The 17,487-nt window shown below is 47.5% G+C and overlaps 1 protein-coding gene across 1 annotated transcript in view; it reads right to left on the reverse strand.

Moving 5' to 3' along the window:
- Positions 1 to 1,395: 1,395 nt before the first annotated feature.
- SFRP1 (secreted frizzled related protein 1) overlaps positions 1,396 to 17,487 on the reverse strand; it is a 46,101-nt gene continuing 30,009 nt past the window's right edge. Inside the window, exon 3 of the mRNA XM_043893607.1 lies at positions 1,396 to 4,852. Within this exon, the coding sequence (XP_043749542.1) occupies positions 4,530 to 4,852 (323 nt within the window). The 3' untranslated portion in view covers positions 1,396 to 4,529. The remainder of the gene's footprint in view (positions 4,853 to 17,487) is intronic.

Consider the following 17,487-nt stretch of genomic DNA (forward strand, 5'->3'; position numbering starts at 1 on the left):
CTTCTGTGTACTGTAGGATGGTTGGTACAGATTTCTCTTTCTCAGGAGAGAAACTGAATTGCTAGCACTTCTGGCTTCATCATTGCCTTAGAAGACCCACCTACCTTGGATAACATGTTGATCCTTGATCTCTTTTGGGCCCTGCATTGAAGAGCACCAGTACGATTCCTTCAAGAGGTGTGAATGCTGTGCCCTGAGGGCAAGGCTGGTCTTCTTGGTGCTCCAGCATCTTTTAGACATGAGGCTCAAGCAGTCCCGACCCTTGGTACACCCCCAACTCGAGGGCGACACCAGCTGCTGAAGCTAGAATGCCTTTGTACACACACTTCAGCATCTATCTGGTGATCTGATTTTTAAATATTCACAAGAGCAATGAGAATGTATGGGTCATAGTGGTGGGATTCCACTGGGATGACATTGACACCCACACCCAGCTTAAGAGATTTTCCTTATCAGTCAGAGGGGAACGAAAAGGAAATGTCAGTCTTTTCCTTGGTCAGGCCGGCATAAGTATGGGAAAATCTTTTGCTACTGGAGCACAACTTAACCGGGATTTTTGCAAGTCCTCATACCACGCCTTAAAAATAGTGTCTCTGTGCTTAGGTGTGGTCTGGGGGTCACTTGGGAGAATTTGCTCACTTCTGGACAAAACTGCCAGCTGTCTGAGGTTCAGAAGTGCCTTGTTAATCAGGAAACAACATGAAGTTGTCACTGTCATTCCTCACAGACTACAAAATCACACCGAAGAATTCCTTAGGCAAGAAACCTGTAGCCTAGATAAGACAAGCTGGGCTTGTGAAGTGCACTGCCTGGGTCCAGAGGGAGGACCCAGACCTTCTAATTCAGACCTTGTTCCCCCCAGACTGGGTTCTGGTTCCAGCAATGCCAGTGACCTGGAAGCCCCAAACTCTCTGAGCAAACCTGGCCATCTCCCATCTGAGCATCTCATCTGTTAACAGGGAAGATATGGTTTCCTCTAAGGCTCACTCCATATGCCAAAGAGTTTTCAAATCTTAGCTGGAATTTTAACATTGAATTTCTGGAGGGGAAAGAGCATCTGCAACCAAAAACATAGAGAAGAAACTCAGGCAGGGTTGAAAAATACATTCTTGGGGAGCAGGTATTTAACGTTCTCTCTGATCTGGAACACACAGCCGGGAGAAACTTCTGGAAGTGATTCAGGGGAGCAGGTGGTATACATGGGATAGGGTGCTGGTGCCTTGGGGCCCCCAGGTACTCTGCTATCCCACCATGCCCCGTTACCATGTGAAAAGTATTGAGTGGGGGCCAGAAAACATCACTGGAAAAACTGAAGAGAAGGGGTATGTGTGAGGCGGAGGAGGGTAAACGGTGTGCCATTGTGGGGAGCAGGAAAAATTCACCATGCACATTACCACTGATTAATTGAGTGATTTTAGTCAAGTGAATATTGATACATGGCAGGAAAAGCATGAAAGTAAAATGAACACATACGGGAATTACTATTAACATAAGTGATAACACCAAAACATCTGGTAAAATGCAGTTAAAAATAAAACACACACAAATGAAATGGAATGTAAAACATTTTCACAGTATTCAAAGCATTTATAAGAGATTTAGGCTCTATAAGAGGAGTGCTACGTGGAGGAACTAGAGGAAACAGGAATCTGGTCTGTGTCCTATGTATCTGCTTGTGACAGGTCAGTGGGACCAGCACATTGTTCCAGGGAAACCTTTTCTAAAACAGAGCACCTAAGCCCGAGACATCCACACACTTATGGCAGAGCAACTGGGTACTTGGAGTCTGCTGAAAAAGACGGATTCCAGGTTTGCACAATGGGGCCTCTGTCATTCACAGACCCAGATGCCTTAGGGAGCCCTTGGTGCTAATTTACAGCCACCCAAAGCCCAGGGTGACACAGGATGCTCTACAAATAAAATATTCTTGGAATTCTCACCTCACTTTCTGTCTGCTAAGGAAAATACTGGTCCTCTTCAAAGATGTGACTGAGTTTTGCCCATGACCTCACCGGATTCCACCCAGGATGATCATTTTAAACCTTTATGAAGATGATCTTTTGCACTAGCAATGATTACCAAATCACCCACCCTGCTCTTCTGGAAAGAAGTGAGCAAGCCCACGAATCTGCAAGTTGGTTTCGTCATCGCCTTTGTTGAGAAAAGCAATGCTTTGTGATCAAACGCAGCTCTGGACCCAGAGCCTCCCTTCACCCTAAAGTGGGTGACGGGTCACAGCCCAGGCTGTCCCATGTCCACAGTGAACCTCAGGTCTGGGGCTCTGTGGCTGGGGAAAAACCTGCAGTTGCAATTCACATTTCCAACTTATTCTGAACTCTCATCTGAAAACACCACGTCCTACCTGAGAATTCCTATTGAGAGTCTACCTATTCACCGATAACCTTTCTAGAGGAACCGCTGTGCCCCACTCAAAGCTTTCCCAAGGCCCCCACCCTGAAGTGGCCCTGTGATAGGACACCCTCTGTCCAAGGTGTCACCAGCAGATACATGGCACTGAGCTTTGGGGTTAATCAATCAAAACTAAGACCCAGATCCAAGCTTTCATGAACTGCTCTGAATTTCAGTTGACAATAGGAAAGGAGGATATTTCTAATTCACTAATATATATATACACACACATTTTTTTTTTTAAAAATCATCCAAAATTACAGGCAAATCACATACAATCCCCAACACTTTATGATTAAAGGTCAGAGAGAATAAAAAATGTATTAAACGATGGGTCACTAATTGTCAGGGGTTCATTAGATCAGGATAGCCCTCAAGTAGGTGACGAGGTTGGCAGGCTGGTTTTCAGGCTGTAGTTTAGGAAGTTAACAGAATGAGCCACGGGGTTGATGAGTCCGAGTCCCAGTGCAGCATCAGATTCACCCAGAGGGACAATCACTGAAGTTCTCAAGGTGTTACAGAGAATTAAGAATCTGACGTGAGGAAGAAATTAACATTAACTTTTTTTTTTTTTTTGGAATTGCTTCCTATACATTGAACGAGAGGAGTCAAGTTGCTTCCATGAATGGGTTTATGTACATCACTTATTAACACAACGGCTGTGAGAATTATCTTAGGGCCCTCGGGGAAAAACCGCAGTTGCTTTGCTTTCTAAATTCCCTCCTTGGAATGGGGACCTTTATAGCTTAACTTTCCCTCTGCAGAAATGAAAACAAAATATTTTGTTAAGTGCAGGAGGACAGGCAGGCAGGCTATTCTGAATGTCTCTGATCTCTAGGCAATCAAGTTCAAAGGAATCCATTCTTCACAAGAAAGACGGGAGTAGGACGCACTGTGAGTTTAGATTAGCGTTGTGTTGGGCCCAGGGTGACCCAGAACCCCTCAGGAAGGAGAAACACAGCTACGCTTCCAGGAGAATCCACCCCCCACAGAAAATACCCAGAAAGACAGTTGCTCAGCTAGAAAGTGACCTCAAAGGCATGCAGAGTCCCCCATCTTGCCACACCTTTCCAAATGCTCCATGGAGACTTTTTTAAACAAACAAAAAGGAACCTTGAAGAATCAGTGGGTTTGTTGATTGCTTTAAAACAATGTGAAACAAACAAACAAGAGAATTAGATTAATAAGCTCTTCACCCAGTGACAGTTGGCCCTAGACTAGCAATTTGCTGGACTGTTCTAAATTTTTTTTTTCTGTTTTTCTCCTTTAACTTTTTGTTTTGTTTTGTTTTTGAAAACCACTAACAATTGCCTTCCCAGTCTATGAGTCATCACCTCTGTCACCCAAGGCAGGCCTGTGCGGCCTTCCACGTGTCAGGAGGCGAGATCACGGCTGGGTCTGATGGTAACCACCTCCAGGGCATCCAAGACAGGCTGGTCCCTGTCAAGGACCACACGGAGGGTGGGGCCAGGCACTGCACTCCCTTGGGCTATTTCTCAAGCTTCCCCTCCCTGCAGTCACTCTCCGGAGCTGATCTTCATGGTGAGTGTGGTGGTGTGTTGGTATCTGTCTGAACAATGGACAGAAAGGGAAAATTCCTCTGGAATGGAAAGCCATGCATTTTGCCAAGAGTTAGAAGGTTCTAGTTCCAACGGCATAGACTAGCTGATAGGTCCGTACATGGTTTGCAGTGACACCGAGAGGGTGGTGGAAGCTAGCGTCTGCTGTCCTCACTAGCTCTGGCCGCCAGCCCCCTGTCTGGGCTGACAGCATTGCCTTTTTTAGTGACTGTGTCTCCCATGGACCCGGCCGGCCTGAAATCTCCCTTTCCCCCCGGGGGACATGCTGCTCCACTTGTAGGTCTTGAGAAGCTTCCTAATCTAAGTGGGTTTCTCACCTGGGCATGCGGCTTTAAATATCGGCTCTACCTGGTGGGGGCTGGAGCCTGGGGAAGGCGGGAGGGTCAAGGATGCTGCAAAGCAACTGGGTCACGCGCCCTCCACCTCGCAGGAGCAAGGGGGTGTGGGGTGAACCGCCAGGGGTCCAGGGGCATCCGCTCAGCCCTCCCCTCCCCTCACCCCAGGCTCCCCGCCCCAACCCGCCCCCCCACCTCCCAAGAATCACTTGAAGACCGACTGGAAGGTGGGACACTCGTGATTCTTCATCTTCTTCATGAAGTTCTTGAACTCCTTGTTTTTCTTGTCCCACTTGTGAATGGCTGTCAGCAGGTACTGGCTCTTGACCTTGCGGCCCATGATGAGGAAGTGGTGACTGAGGTTGTCCAGCTGGTGGCAGGGGCAGTCGGCCCCGTTCTTCAGGTAGAGCACCAGCTTCTTCAGCTCCTTCTTCTTGATGGGCCCCAGCTTCAGGGGCTTCTTCTTCTTGGGGACAATCTTCTTGTCGCCGTTTTCCTTTTTCACCTCTTTGATTTTCATCCTCAGGGCTAGAGGGGCGAGGGCAGGGAGAGGAAGAGGAGAGGAGAGAGTTTTAGAACACGGCTTTTCAGAAAGCTAGTGGGGAACACAGGGGGCTCAGCTCGGGGCTCTGAGATGACCTGGGGGGTGGGAAGGGGCTGGGGGGAGGAAGGGGATCTATGTACACATGTAGCTGATTCACTTGTTCGTACAACAGAAACTAGCACAACATTATAAAGCAATTACACTCCAATTAAAAAAATGAAAACACGGCTCTTCATCCACAACCACAACCCACCTGGGGGCTGAAGAGCAGGAGAAATAAAAATCAAAGAGCACCTCAAACAGGGAGGCTGTCTGTATCTAGTCTATAGATAAGGACCAAGGTCTCAGGTGACCTTCACACACAGATTCTGCCTCCTTGGTTTCAGTGTATCTGATGGTATCTTAATAGTTGCCACAAGATGCCATGAGCGGCTCAAACAAATGTTCAAAACCAAATCATGGGTGTTTTTTTTTAAAAAAAAAAACTCTGGGATTCAGACGGTCATACAATGCTTCAAGAGAAGAAGCGGACCCTCTAATCCAATCAAGGCCATATAATCTAATGGTACAGACCTCGGCACTCAAAGAAAAAACTTACCCTGAGTTTGTTGTTTTTTTAGGAGTAAGTTATTGGTTTAGTTTTTTTTAACATCCAAAGGACCTAAAATCCCGGCTCTGGAAATAAGACAGACAAGACCTACGTGTGTGCTGCCAGCAAGGGAAAGCTAACTGCATCAAGCGTCAGTGTCCGACTTCAGCATCAGGACCATGGTTCCAACCACGGTGTCTCCAGGAAGCTCAGACAGCAGGTACCACTGACAGGCTGTCCACCACTCATCAACCACTAGAGGGCGCCACTAATGGGCTATCCTATCCACAGGGTAGACTCACAGACCCAAACTTGACTTTGACCTTTCAACCCACTGGAGCAAATGCTGGTGGGGGTCTGATGGATAAATCCAGGTGGTGGTTCCTCAGATCCAACATGGGACCCGGGCTTCTTCTATTGTCAGCCTGGCTCCCTGCAGAGAGGGAAAACCAATCTTTCTGTCTCTACGGAGCCCAAGCCAAAGTGCTTGGGTGTTATTGTGTGGACAACACACTCCCGTGCTGGCCTCACAGGGTTACCTGGGGAGGGTAGATTAGCGTGGAGGCGTCCTGCAATTGGAAATGCACCAAGAACACAAACACGGCATCACCCATAACAATCAGCTCCCCTCAAACACTGGCCAGCCAGGGATCACCCCAAAGGAGTTGAAAACCATTTCTAGATCCTGGTCACCAGATGGTATGTCCATCCTCCGAACTCATCTCAATTCCAAATCACTAAGCCCTCTCTTTTAAATATCTCCTAGCTTCCACCCACACTCCATGAGGAAAGACTTGAATCTGAGCTACAGAACAGTAGCTAGTGATCAGGAAAGCATCTGGATGTCAGCAAGTGTGTTGAGTATTCTCCAGGCACTTCCTCCATGAAACCTAATAACTCCACATGGAAGGCGCAATTATTCCCCCCATTTAACAGATGAGAAAACTGAGGTGTCAGGGTTGCCTTTACTTGCCCAGAGTCACTGATCCTAAACTTAAACTCATGGACTGAGTGTCCACTTGTAATTACTGTGCTGTGCAGGCTGAATTGCAACATTCTTTATAATGAAGCTGACATTTCAAGTGTTGATTAAATGGACCAAGAAAATAAGGGAAACAGTTAGGGTTAGGGCTCTCTTCCCAGGTTCACCCACATTTCAAAATGGCTTTACTTAATGAAATGGTCTAAGAGTTCCTCCTGGTTGAAAGGAGCTATTTCGGCCAAGGTAACACTGCCTGAGTGATGGCTTTATTATTTAATGTTTCGTTGAGTAAAAGCACTTTCTTGGCCAACCCAAGAATTAGGAGGAGGGAAAAACACTAGAACAAATAAATCTTCAGGGGATGTGTCAAAGTCAGGAAACTACATGTGCTCCCATCACCTTCTCTTACAGAAAGCGTTCTAGATCTCCAGCCTCTGGGCCCCATGTAACTCCCCAGGCCCTCAGCCCAGATGAAAGACTTCAGTCCAAGGGTGGCAGAAGTTTTGGGGACTAGTCCAGGCAGCAGAGGGCTAGCCCTCACCCGGAAGGCTGGACAGACCTGCACACACGGGAGTGAGTTGAGCATAGTCTCCCAAGGAGCTCCTGGCTTTACCCTCCACCACCCCTGCCGAACCAGTCACTGCCAAGACCTTCTGATTTCACTTGACTCCCCCACCCACCCGGACCCTGAGGATGAGGCAGGAGTACCCACAGGTGGAAGAGCATCAAATAGGGAGCAGCACAGATCACCCTCTGGGACCTCTGTCCGCTCAGTCGCATCCAACACTTTGCGATCCCGTGGACTGTAGTCCCCCAGGCTCCTCTGTCCATGGGGATTCTCCAGGCAAGAATACTGCAGTGGGTAGCCATGCCCTCTTCCAGGGGATCTTCCCAACCCAGGGATCGAACCCAGGTCTCCCGCATTGCACGTGGATTCTTTACGGACTCAGCCACCAGGGAAGTCCAAGAATACTGGAGGGAGTAGCCTATCCTTTCTCCAGGGGATCTTCCTGATGCAGGAATAGCACCAGGGTCTCCTGCACTGCAGGCAGATTCTTTGCCAGCTGAGCTACCAGTGAAGCCCCAATGTCTGCCCAGATCTGCCCCAATAGGCCCACCCGGCTCACTCCCCTGGTTGGTTTATAATCCTTGTACCTGGTGGGTCACCTGAGAAAAGACTTCACCTGTGTGAATCTATAGCTCACTGGGCAAGAAAGTTCTCCTGGGGACAAGCCCGAGAGACTCCCCGCCAGGCTCGGCAGGTTCGGCTCCATTTCTGCCCACCCCCTGCACTTCGGGGATCCACTGACCCCAGGAAGGGATCCAGGACTTCAGGGAGGCGAGGCGATGGGGACGCGTGCCAGGTGACCCTGGACTGCTTCCCAAGGTCTAAAGCCACGATCCCAGTGTTGCTGTAGGCGTGATCAATGACATCACCGGGGGGGTGGGGGTGGGGGGGACAAGTGCATTTCCTGGGACAACTGGGCACCTCCTATTCTGCAGAGAAGTGAGCCATCATCTGGGAGAAAGAACCCCCCCATATGCCGAGCCCAGGATGGGCACTCTCTGCGTGGCTCCTGACATCATCCACAGCCACGATCGTTCTTACCGATGACGGTCAGTACGAAGGACCCAGGATGGGTGGTGATAACAGGAGGCCAGGCTCTGTAAGAAGAGACTCGGGACTCAAACCCACACCTGACCCCGAAGAGCACGCTGGTTCCCACGACACCAACGGGGTTTCAAATGCTAGTGCTCCAGTGGAAACTATTTCCCTCTTTTGATTGTGTTGCTTTTAATCACAACTCAAATCAAAAATTAATGTTCTTTTGCTATGACCGTGTCAAGGAATTTGGTTTACATAGGTGGGGAGAGGGGAGGGAGAAGCCAGTGATGGAAATGTGTTTTGCATTAGAGTCTCTGCTTCTTGCCATTTGGCTCACTTTCTTTTTTTGAGGTGGGAAAGAGGAGGCACATGTGGCCAGAAATTACTACCATCTTTTCCATCTTCCAGGGGTTTACTTTAGCGATGCAGATTACCAACAATGTTTGGATAGGCGATTAGCCGTCCCAGGTTGATTTCCCCCTGCTTGTGGCTATGTGTACAGCCCCCCATCATGCCACAACCAGGGGCTGCTGGGTTGGGGATGGGGGCTGGGGGACTGACCCCCACCTCCTCTCCTCCTCCCACCCAGCCTCCACCGCGGGGACAGCCCGGAGCCCCAGGGACTGTGTTTGCATCACATACGGTGCTGGTGTGCAGGTAGGAGAAGCCCGAGGATGGAGCGGCTGGGCTTACAGCTGGGACGCAGCTGGAGTCCCTGGTCCTGGGTTCAAACTGTGTTCCGTGTTCAACCACAGAAGCTGGTTTCGAGCTCCCAGAGTCTGCATTTTCCATCGGTAAAGCGCAGAGTGCCGTCTGCCTGCTGGCCCAGCAGGTTGACCATCCGGAAGGCCGTGCTGGGTGGTCCTGGGCTGACGGTGACGCCCACCCGTAGCTCCGCACCCCCCGCCCCATCCCTTTGCTTCTCTGTCTCCTCCCGGGGCTGTCTCCCACGGGTGATAAGTCCACGTCTGCCTCGGGCCCTTGATCTCAGCTTCCCTGAGCTAAAACCAAACAAAGAAACAAACAAAAACAAAACCCTTCTTTAGGTTTGTTTTTGTTTTTTTTTAGCAACGACTTAACATCCTCCGACAGTAGAATAGGACTCCTGCCTCTCACCTTGCTGATCACTGCCCGCAAGAATTCAGAGACCAGATACTATGAAAACTCTAAACTTAAGGTCACAATTAGGGCCATCTGGGTCTTTCTCCACAGCCTTAAAATTAAATAACCCCTTCTAACAGGGAACTCAGCGAGCAGTGCTCTGTGACGACGTAGAGGGGTGGAATGGGGGCGGTTCGGGGGGAGGGAGGCTCGGGAAGGCAGGGATATATGTGTACATATAGCTGATTCACACTGTTGTACAGCCGAAACGAACACAACATTGGAAAGCAGTTATGCTCCAATAAAAAAAAAATTAAAAACAAACACAACCCCCTTCTATTCAGATAGACTTTGAAAGCTTCATTCCACGTGCAGTCACCAAAACCATATTTTTTTGCTCACAACTGATCCTCCCTCGGTAGCCTCCCCACAAGGCCTGGACATTTTCTGAGGCTGAAATGAGCAGAGGAAGTTCATTACACTCATCCCAAACCCACACTGGCTTCAAAACCATCTCTTTCTCCTGACCTGCTTATGCTAATGAGGCCGCCATCCTTCCAATCACCGGGACAGGAAGCCTGGATGAGAGGCCACAGTTGGCCAAGGGCCAGGCATTTACAGGACCCACAGTGAGGAACTGCAGCAGGAATGCAAGAAAGGGCCCCGAGGGGGAAGGTGGGGAGGGGGCTGAGTCAGTCCCAGCTTTGTGACTCATCTTATCACCGATGATAATCATGATAATCATTACAGTGAAGAGGGAAGTACAGAGAAAAGGAGAGACAGAGGGAAGTTCCCTGGGGAGTTCCTGCAAAGTCATCAGAGGCATGGATGGAAAACCAGGCAGCCTGGTGTCTCTTGGGGAAGGTGCTTTTCACATGGAAGCAACGCTCCTTGATCTCCTTTGCTGTTGAGTTTAAAGATGAGTGTAGGACCGGAGCGCTGGCCTTGGCAATGGTGGGGTTGGGGGTGGGGGGGGGTTGTTGCTGATGACCTGTGGGAGCCTGAACCAGAGGGGTTGAGGGAGAATCCCAGAGAGCTTACAACCAACGGGAAGGAAAGACAGGTTCTGCATCCTCAACCACCAAGCATCTGGAATGTTTGTGAAGCGTCACTCCTGTCCACTTCTTGCCAAACATCTTGCCGAAGATTGAGCATAGGATCATTTCCACTCCTCTAAAATTACAGTTTAAAAAAAGTTATAAACATATGCAAGAAAATGGTAAAGAAACGAGGACATCACATCTAGTATAACAGAAAGCAAATGGATGGTGGATCCCGGCTTGACAAAGATAAGAAAAGCAGAAACCCAGCTGCTGACAGAGGGGGCTGTGAGCAAGAAAGCAGCCGATTCACACGGCAGGACCCAGAAATGTCCACAAGCCAGGGGCCACTGGGTGCTTCTGAATGGGGTTACGGAGACTGTATTAAATATAGGAATTGATAAGCCTGCATCGACGCACCCAGATCCACGAGCCAGGCCGTGAGTCCAGATGACCACCCCTCACCCACTCCAGCAGCAGCCAAGAGGTTTATTCTGTACAGAAAGTTCGATCCAGACAGACTGGGCTTGTGCACACCAGACACACAGGAAGATGGGGTGGGAAGGAACAGCCCTGACGGCTGAGGGTTCAGTGAAAGCCTGCAGTGAAGAGTGAGGCTCTGAGCCCCCATCAGAGGATCCCGGGGGTTCTATCTGAAGAAACTAGCAACCCCAAAGAGAAGACCCACAGCTCCCTCCAACAAAATTCCAAAATGAGGCTCAAAACTCACAGGACACGCATACACGCAGAGTACCAACTTAGTGATTTACTCTTAAAAGGATCAGCAGGCATTTAAAGGCAAGCCTCTAAATGTGAACAAGAGAATAAAACATACAAAACACACAGGAAGAAAAAATCAGAGAACAGAGACAAGGTAGGCTGCAGAAGAAACTTTTTTACAAAGGTAACAGAAGACACTGTATTCAGGAAATGAAAACAGAATTCTTTGGAGAGGAATGTTCAGAGAACCTGAAGAGTATTTGAGATTTCAGAAGGTAAGAGCAGAAATAAAGAATGAAACGTGTGTGCTTTAATATAAGGGTGGAAACATTTCCTGGAAAGTGGAACAAAATGACAAAGAGATGGAAACAGGAGAAAGAAAGATAAAAGAGAGGCTTAATCCAGGAGGCCCAACGTCTGAAGAAGAAAGAACCAAGAAAACAAATAATAAAGAACCAAGAAAATACCAAAGAAATAATACAAGAAAAATTTCCAGGAAGAAAGAATACAAGCTCTCAGATTAAACAGTGCCCACATCGGCAAGATCCCCGGGAGGGCGGCATGGCAATCCACTCCAGTATTCTTGCCTGGAGAATCCCCATGGACAGAGGAGCCTGGTGGGCTACAGTCCGTAGCATCGCACAGAGTCAGAAATGACTGAATAAACTTATTACGCACGCACAGGTCAATGAATGGGTTTTCCCAAGCAGCTTAGCGGTAAAGAATCCACCTGCGATACAGGAGACTCAAGAGATGTAAGTTCGATCCCTGGGTCAGGAAGATACCCGGGAGAAGGAAATGGCAACCTGCTCCAGTGTCCTTGCCTGGAGAATCCCATGAACAGAGGAGCCTGGCAGCTACAGTCCAGGGGGTCACAAGGAGTCAGAATATGACTGGGTGACTGAGCACACACAGGTCAATGAATCATGACATCTAGAGACACCAGGGATAAGGAGAACTTACAGGAATCCTCCAGGGAAAAAGACAGGATACATCTACTGCAAAGCACCAGGCATCAGAATAGCACAGGATTCGTCCACAGCAACACTAGAAGCTGAAAGATAATGCAGCCATGCTTTTAAAATTCCCAAATTCAGGGAAGAAGGAATAGTTAGGATGTTTGGGATCAACAGGTACACATTGCTATATTTAAAATGGATAACCAACAAGAATATACTGTGTAGCTCAGGGAACTCTGCTCAATGTTTTACGGCAGCCTGGGTGGGAGGGAAGTTTGGGGAGAATGGATACGTGTATATGGATGGCGGAGTCCCTTCACTGTTGACCTGACACTATCACAACCTATATGCAGATGACACCACCCTTATGGCAGAAAGTGAAGAGGAACTAAAAAGCCTCTTGATGAAAGTGAAAGAGAAGAGTGAAAATGTTGGCTTAAAGCTCAGCATTCAGAAAACTAAGATCCGGTCCCATCACTTCATGGCAAATAGATGGGGAAACAGTGGAAACAGTGTCAGACTTTATTTTGGGGGGGCTCCAAAATCACTGCAGATGGTGACTGCAGCCAGGAAATTAAAAGACGCTTACTCCTTGGAAGGAAAGTTATGACCAACCTAGATAGCCTATTAAAAAGCAGAGACAATACTTTGCCAACAAAGGTCCGTCTAGTCAAGGCTATGGTTTTTCCAGTGGTCATGTATGGATGTGAGAGTTGGATTGTGAAGAAAGCTGAGTGCTGAAGAATTGATGCTTTTGAACTGTGGAGGTGGAGAAGACTCTTCAGAGTCCCTGGGACTGCAAGGAGATCCAACCAGTCCATCCTAAAGGAGATCAGTCCTGGGTGTTCATTGGAAGGACTGATGCTGAAGCTGAAACTCCAATACTTTGGCTACCTCATGCGAAGAGTTGACTCATTGGAAAAGACCCTAATGCTGGGAGGGATTGGGGGCAGGAGGAGAAGGGGACAACAGAGGATGAGATGGCTGGATGGCATCACCAACTCAATGGACATGAGTTTGAGTAAACTCCAGGAGTTTGTGATGGACAGGGAGGCCTGGCGTGTTGCGATTCATGGGGTCGCAAAGAGTCAGACACGCCTGAGCGACTGAACTGAACTGACTGATCACAACATTGTTAATTGTCTATACTCCAGTATAAAATAAAAGGTTTTTTAAAAAATTCAGTACTGAGCCAAACTATCAGTGAGGGGTGAGAAGAAAGACAACTTCAGACTGTTCAATGATTTAAATAAAAAGTCTTCCATGTATCTCTTCTTGGGAAACTGCTCTAAAAATGCAGAATACAACCCAGGATCAGGAAACTAAAGCTCTAACATGAGATAAAAACAATGGAAGCCTTAGAATGGTTTTCCAGGACAGCTGTGTGATGGGCTTAAAGCTCGACCAGTGCAGTCTGAAACAGGAGGAAAGAAGGGTCAGGCAGATTGGATGAAAACCTGCAGGAATGTTTGGGGCTGAATTCATAACATAAGGAACCAGGAAAATGAAGTGAGGTAACTATCTCAGGGAAACAGTATATAAGAAAGGAAATATAAATGTAGTACACACACGGCTCAACTGTAAATTATATTTACATAATTACAACAAATTAAACACTGAATATCAATTTAACCAAATATGTTAAATTGAAAAGAATGGGAAGAAGAGGGAATAGACTATAAGACAGACATTACCAATAATAGAAAATCAATAGTGTCTAAAAATTAAGAATTTGATGAAAAACTAAAAATTGTTTAAAAATGAAAATTAAGCAAAAGATAAATCTTTGTCTTCAATCATAGAACATCAATAAGTGATGTCTAAAATTTAAGCTAAAATTAAGTATGGTTTCCAAATGAAACAAATGACAAAGGATTCATCTTCAAAATTTTCAAGCAGCTCATGTAGCTCAATAGCAAAAAAACAAACAACTCAATCAAAAAGTGGGCGGAAGACCAAAACAGAGATTTCTTCACAGAAGACATACAGATGACCAACAAACACATGAAAAGATGCTGAATACTCATTATTAGAGAAATGCAAATCAAAACTACAATGAGGTTATCACTTCACACCAGTCAGAATGGCCCTCACCAAAGAAATCTGCAAACAATAAATGCTACAGAAGATGCGGAGAAGAGGGAACTCTCTTGCACTGTTGGTGGGAATGAACATTGATACAGCTACTGTGGAGAACAGAATGGAGATTTCTTAAAAAACTAGGAACAAAACTGCCATACGACCCAGCAATCCCACTACTGGGCATATACCCTGAGAAAAACGTAATTGAAAAAGACACATGTACCCCCATGTTTCTGCTTTGTTGCTCAGTCATGTCTGACACTTTGTGACCCCGTGGACTGTAGCCCACCAGGATTCTCTGTCCATGGGATTCTCCAGGCAAGAATACTGGAATGGGTGGCCATCCCCTTCTCCAGGGAATCCTCCCAACCCAGGGACTGAACCCGAGTCTCCTGGATTCTTTACCATCTGAGTCACTAGGGAAGCCCACTCCAGTGTTCACTGCAGCACTGTTGACAATAGCTAGGGCATGGAAGCAACCTAGATGTCCACAGACTGATGAACGGATAAAAAAGCTGTACATACATTACAATGGAATATTACTCGGCCATAAAAAGGAATGCAACTGAGTCAGTTCTAGTGCGGTGGATGAACCCAGTGCCTGTTATACAGAGTGAGGTAAGTCAGAAACAGGAAAACAAACATAGTATACGAACACATATATATGAAATCTAGAAAAACGGTACGGATGATCCTATTTGCAGGGCAGGAATAAAGGCACATAGAGAACAGACTTTGGACACAGCGTGGGGAGGAAAGGGTGGGACAATTTCAGAGAGTAGCATTGAAACATATACGTTACCACGTGTAAACAGATAGCTAAAGGAAGCGGCTCTATAACACAAGATCAAACCCAGTACTCTGTGACCACCTAGCAGGGTGGGATGGGGTGGGAGGTCGAGGGGAAGTTCAAGAGGAAGGGGACACGTGTACTTAAAGCTGATTCCCGTTGTTGTATGGTAGAAGCCAGCATAATACCGTAAAGCATTTATCCTCCAATTAAAAATAAATTTTAAAAAATTAGTATCATCTTTATGTACTCTGTTTTGCTAACTATCATAAAAAAAAAAACAGCTAAAATAGCTGAAAATTACTTCCTCTGGGTTGTGGGAATCAGTGTTTGGAAGGCATTGGGCAGAGGCCTGCAGTTTTTTGTTAAAAGCCTTTTAATACTAGTTGACATTTTAAATTGCATTTATTCTGAAGCAAAAAACTTAGATTTAATGAAAAAAAAAAAAAGCTTGCTGTCTAGTAAAGACCTGAAATGTATATAAAATGTCAATGAATCACAAAATGGGAGCTCTTAAAAGAAACACAAAGATTACAATTCCAGGCCCTTCAATCCCTATTCAACTAGAGCAGCTTGGCTTCACTCGGGGCTTCCCAGGAAGGGTTTTGTTTGAGTAAGAATTCTACTTTTTCCACCATTCATCTGAGAAGAGGAGGTAGCCTACGGAGTTTGTCAACTGGATCATTTTTCAGATTTAAAAAAAAAAAAAAAACCCAATTAGGTTAGCATTTGGATTATTTACTTTGAACAGGAAGGGATGTTCAACCTGATTCAGCTGAATTGCCTGCCCAAGGCTGAAGGTACTCACAAGTTCCTCTGGGAACCCTGCTCCCTGTCTCTCAGAGCTCGTTACTTGAGGTCACAGGTCCTCCCAGCAAGGAAGAGGAAGGTATGGGGTCCCTGCAGATTCTGGGGACCACTGGCAAGCCATCAGATACACTGTCTCCAAGAGATGCTAATAAAAAAAATCCTCCTGGGGCAAGTAACCCCTGACATCACCCGATTCCTAGTGACTTGCTCTCCTAAATTCCTTTCTCTGGCAGACAGGGCTGAAGTGCCCAAACAGACGATCTGAGCAGCTGGGGTGGGGATGACAAGACTGACTAGCTCTTCCTCCAGTGTCCTCTTCGTTCCCCGCCCCCAGGACCAGAGAGGGACCACAGTTTACATCCCCCGTCCTGCCCAACCTCTCAGTGGAAAAAAAAAAAAAAAACCTGCTCAGAGAGCGGACCTCACTGTGCAGTAAGATAGAGAAGACCTGATTTTTTACATTCCAGACCCAGTTTCACGAATCTCTTGGGTGGGCGGCCCTGAGGCAGCAAGCGCCGTTCCCAAAGCCGACTGTGCAAATGAGGTTTGGTCACCGCGCTGGGTAAGGGCGGGGCCCGGAGAAGCCGCGACTCCTTCCAACCCTCAGCAGAGGGTCCCGGCAGTGGCAACGGATCCAAATGAGTCCTGCTGACAAAGCCCCGCAAAGGCTGCTCCACAGACCTCCGTTCGCAGCAGGGGCCGGGGTTTGCATCATTAATTCCTTAAGCAAAGAAAAGGGGCTTGCGCTCGGTCACAGTAACACAGACTCTCTCCCCGACCACAAACCACACGTGGCATACTTACATGCATCTACTGACTACAGGACAGATGCTACAAAAAAAAAGAAAAAGAAAGAAAAACCCAAAGAAAACAAACAAAAAAATGATTGAAAGCAGCTTTTCTTTTTCTCTCATTTACAAAAAAAAAAAAAAAAAAAAAATCAGCAGACGTAGAAAATGTTCTTGAGCAATTTATTTGGGGCAAATCATTTCATTGAAATTGTCCTGTTTTCTGGATCCCAGATATCTTGGGGAGTTGTGGGTGGTGGGGCAGTTAAGGCAGGAGAGTGGATTTCCCAACTTTATGCCCCCCAGCCCCGACACACTCACAAAGCCCTCACACACACAGTCGGGCATGCAGCGTCCGTGTCAGCCATCCAGAATCCCTCTGCCTAATTGCTTGATTTCATGGATTGTGTTAAATCCCCACTGATTGAAGCTAACGGTGCAAAATGCAAGCCCCACTTTGAGAGCAAAGGACTGCCTGGTGTGGTTTTATTGGGGACGGCGTGTGTACTGGCGGCCCAGGCAGCAGGGGCCCGGGCCCCTCGCCTTCCCAGGAGGACCGCGTCCCCAAGCAGGAGGCAGAGGAGAATAGGAGACTCGCTTAAATAAAGTCAATCGTGAGGATTGATGGAATCTTGGCTCCAAGTTCAAGCCAACTGGCCAAGGCAAACAGTCCTCCTCCCGGAGGGGTCACTGGTTTTCCCTTCCCCTGCATTCCGCCCCCTGGGGTTTGCCCACATGGCACATTAGAGTGTGCAATGGTCTCTTGGACAGAAAAAGATGGGGACTGGGTTTCAGAAACAGGAAGCTGAAAAGCTGTGAGCTAGTCTGGACTCTGAGACATGCTCTAGAGACGGGTCCTCAGGATCTTCAGGGGGAGGGGTGGTTAAAATGCAGATTTCCCGGAAGCCCCCACAGCAGCGATGGGATGGGGTCCGAGAATCTGCAGTTCTAACCTATTCCCAGGTGGTGCTGACGTTGCCGGTCTGGGGACCACACTTGAGAACCACCAGTTCAAAGAGTTTGGGGGTGTGGGACTAGGGCGGGCTGTTTGGTCGATCACCTTGGCTATTCATACTGTTGCACTTTGAAGACTCTTTCTTGGATGGTGTTTGAACTTTCTGGAGGCCCAGGACAGCCCTCCAAACTTGTCAA

This window comes from Cervus elaphus, chromosome 32, assembly GCF_910594005.1.
Source record: "Cervus elaphus chromosome 32, mCerEla1.1, whole genome shotgun sequence".
Lineage (NCBI taxonomy): Eukaryota > Metazoa > Chordata > Mammalia > Artiodactyla > Cervidae > Cervus > Cervus elaphus.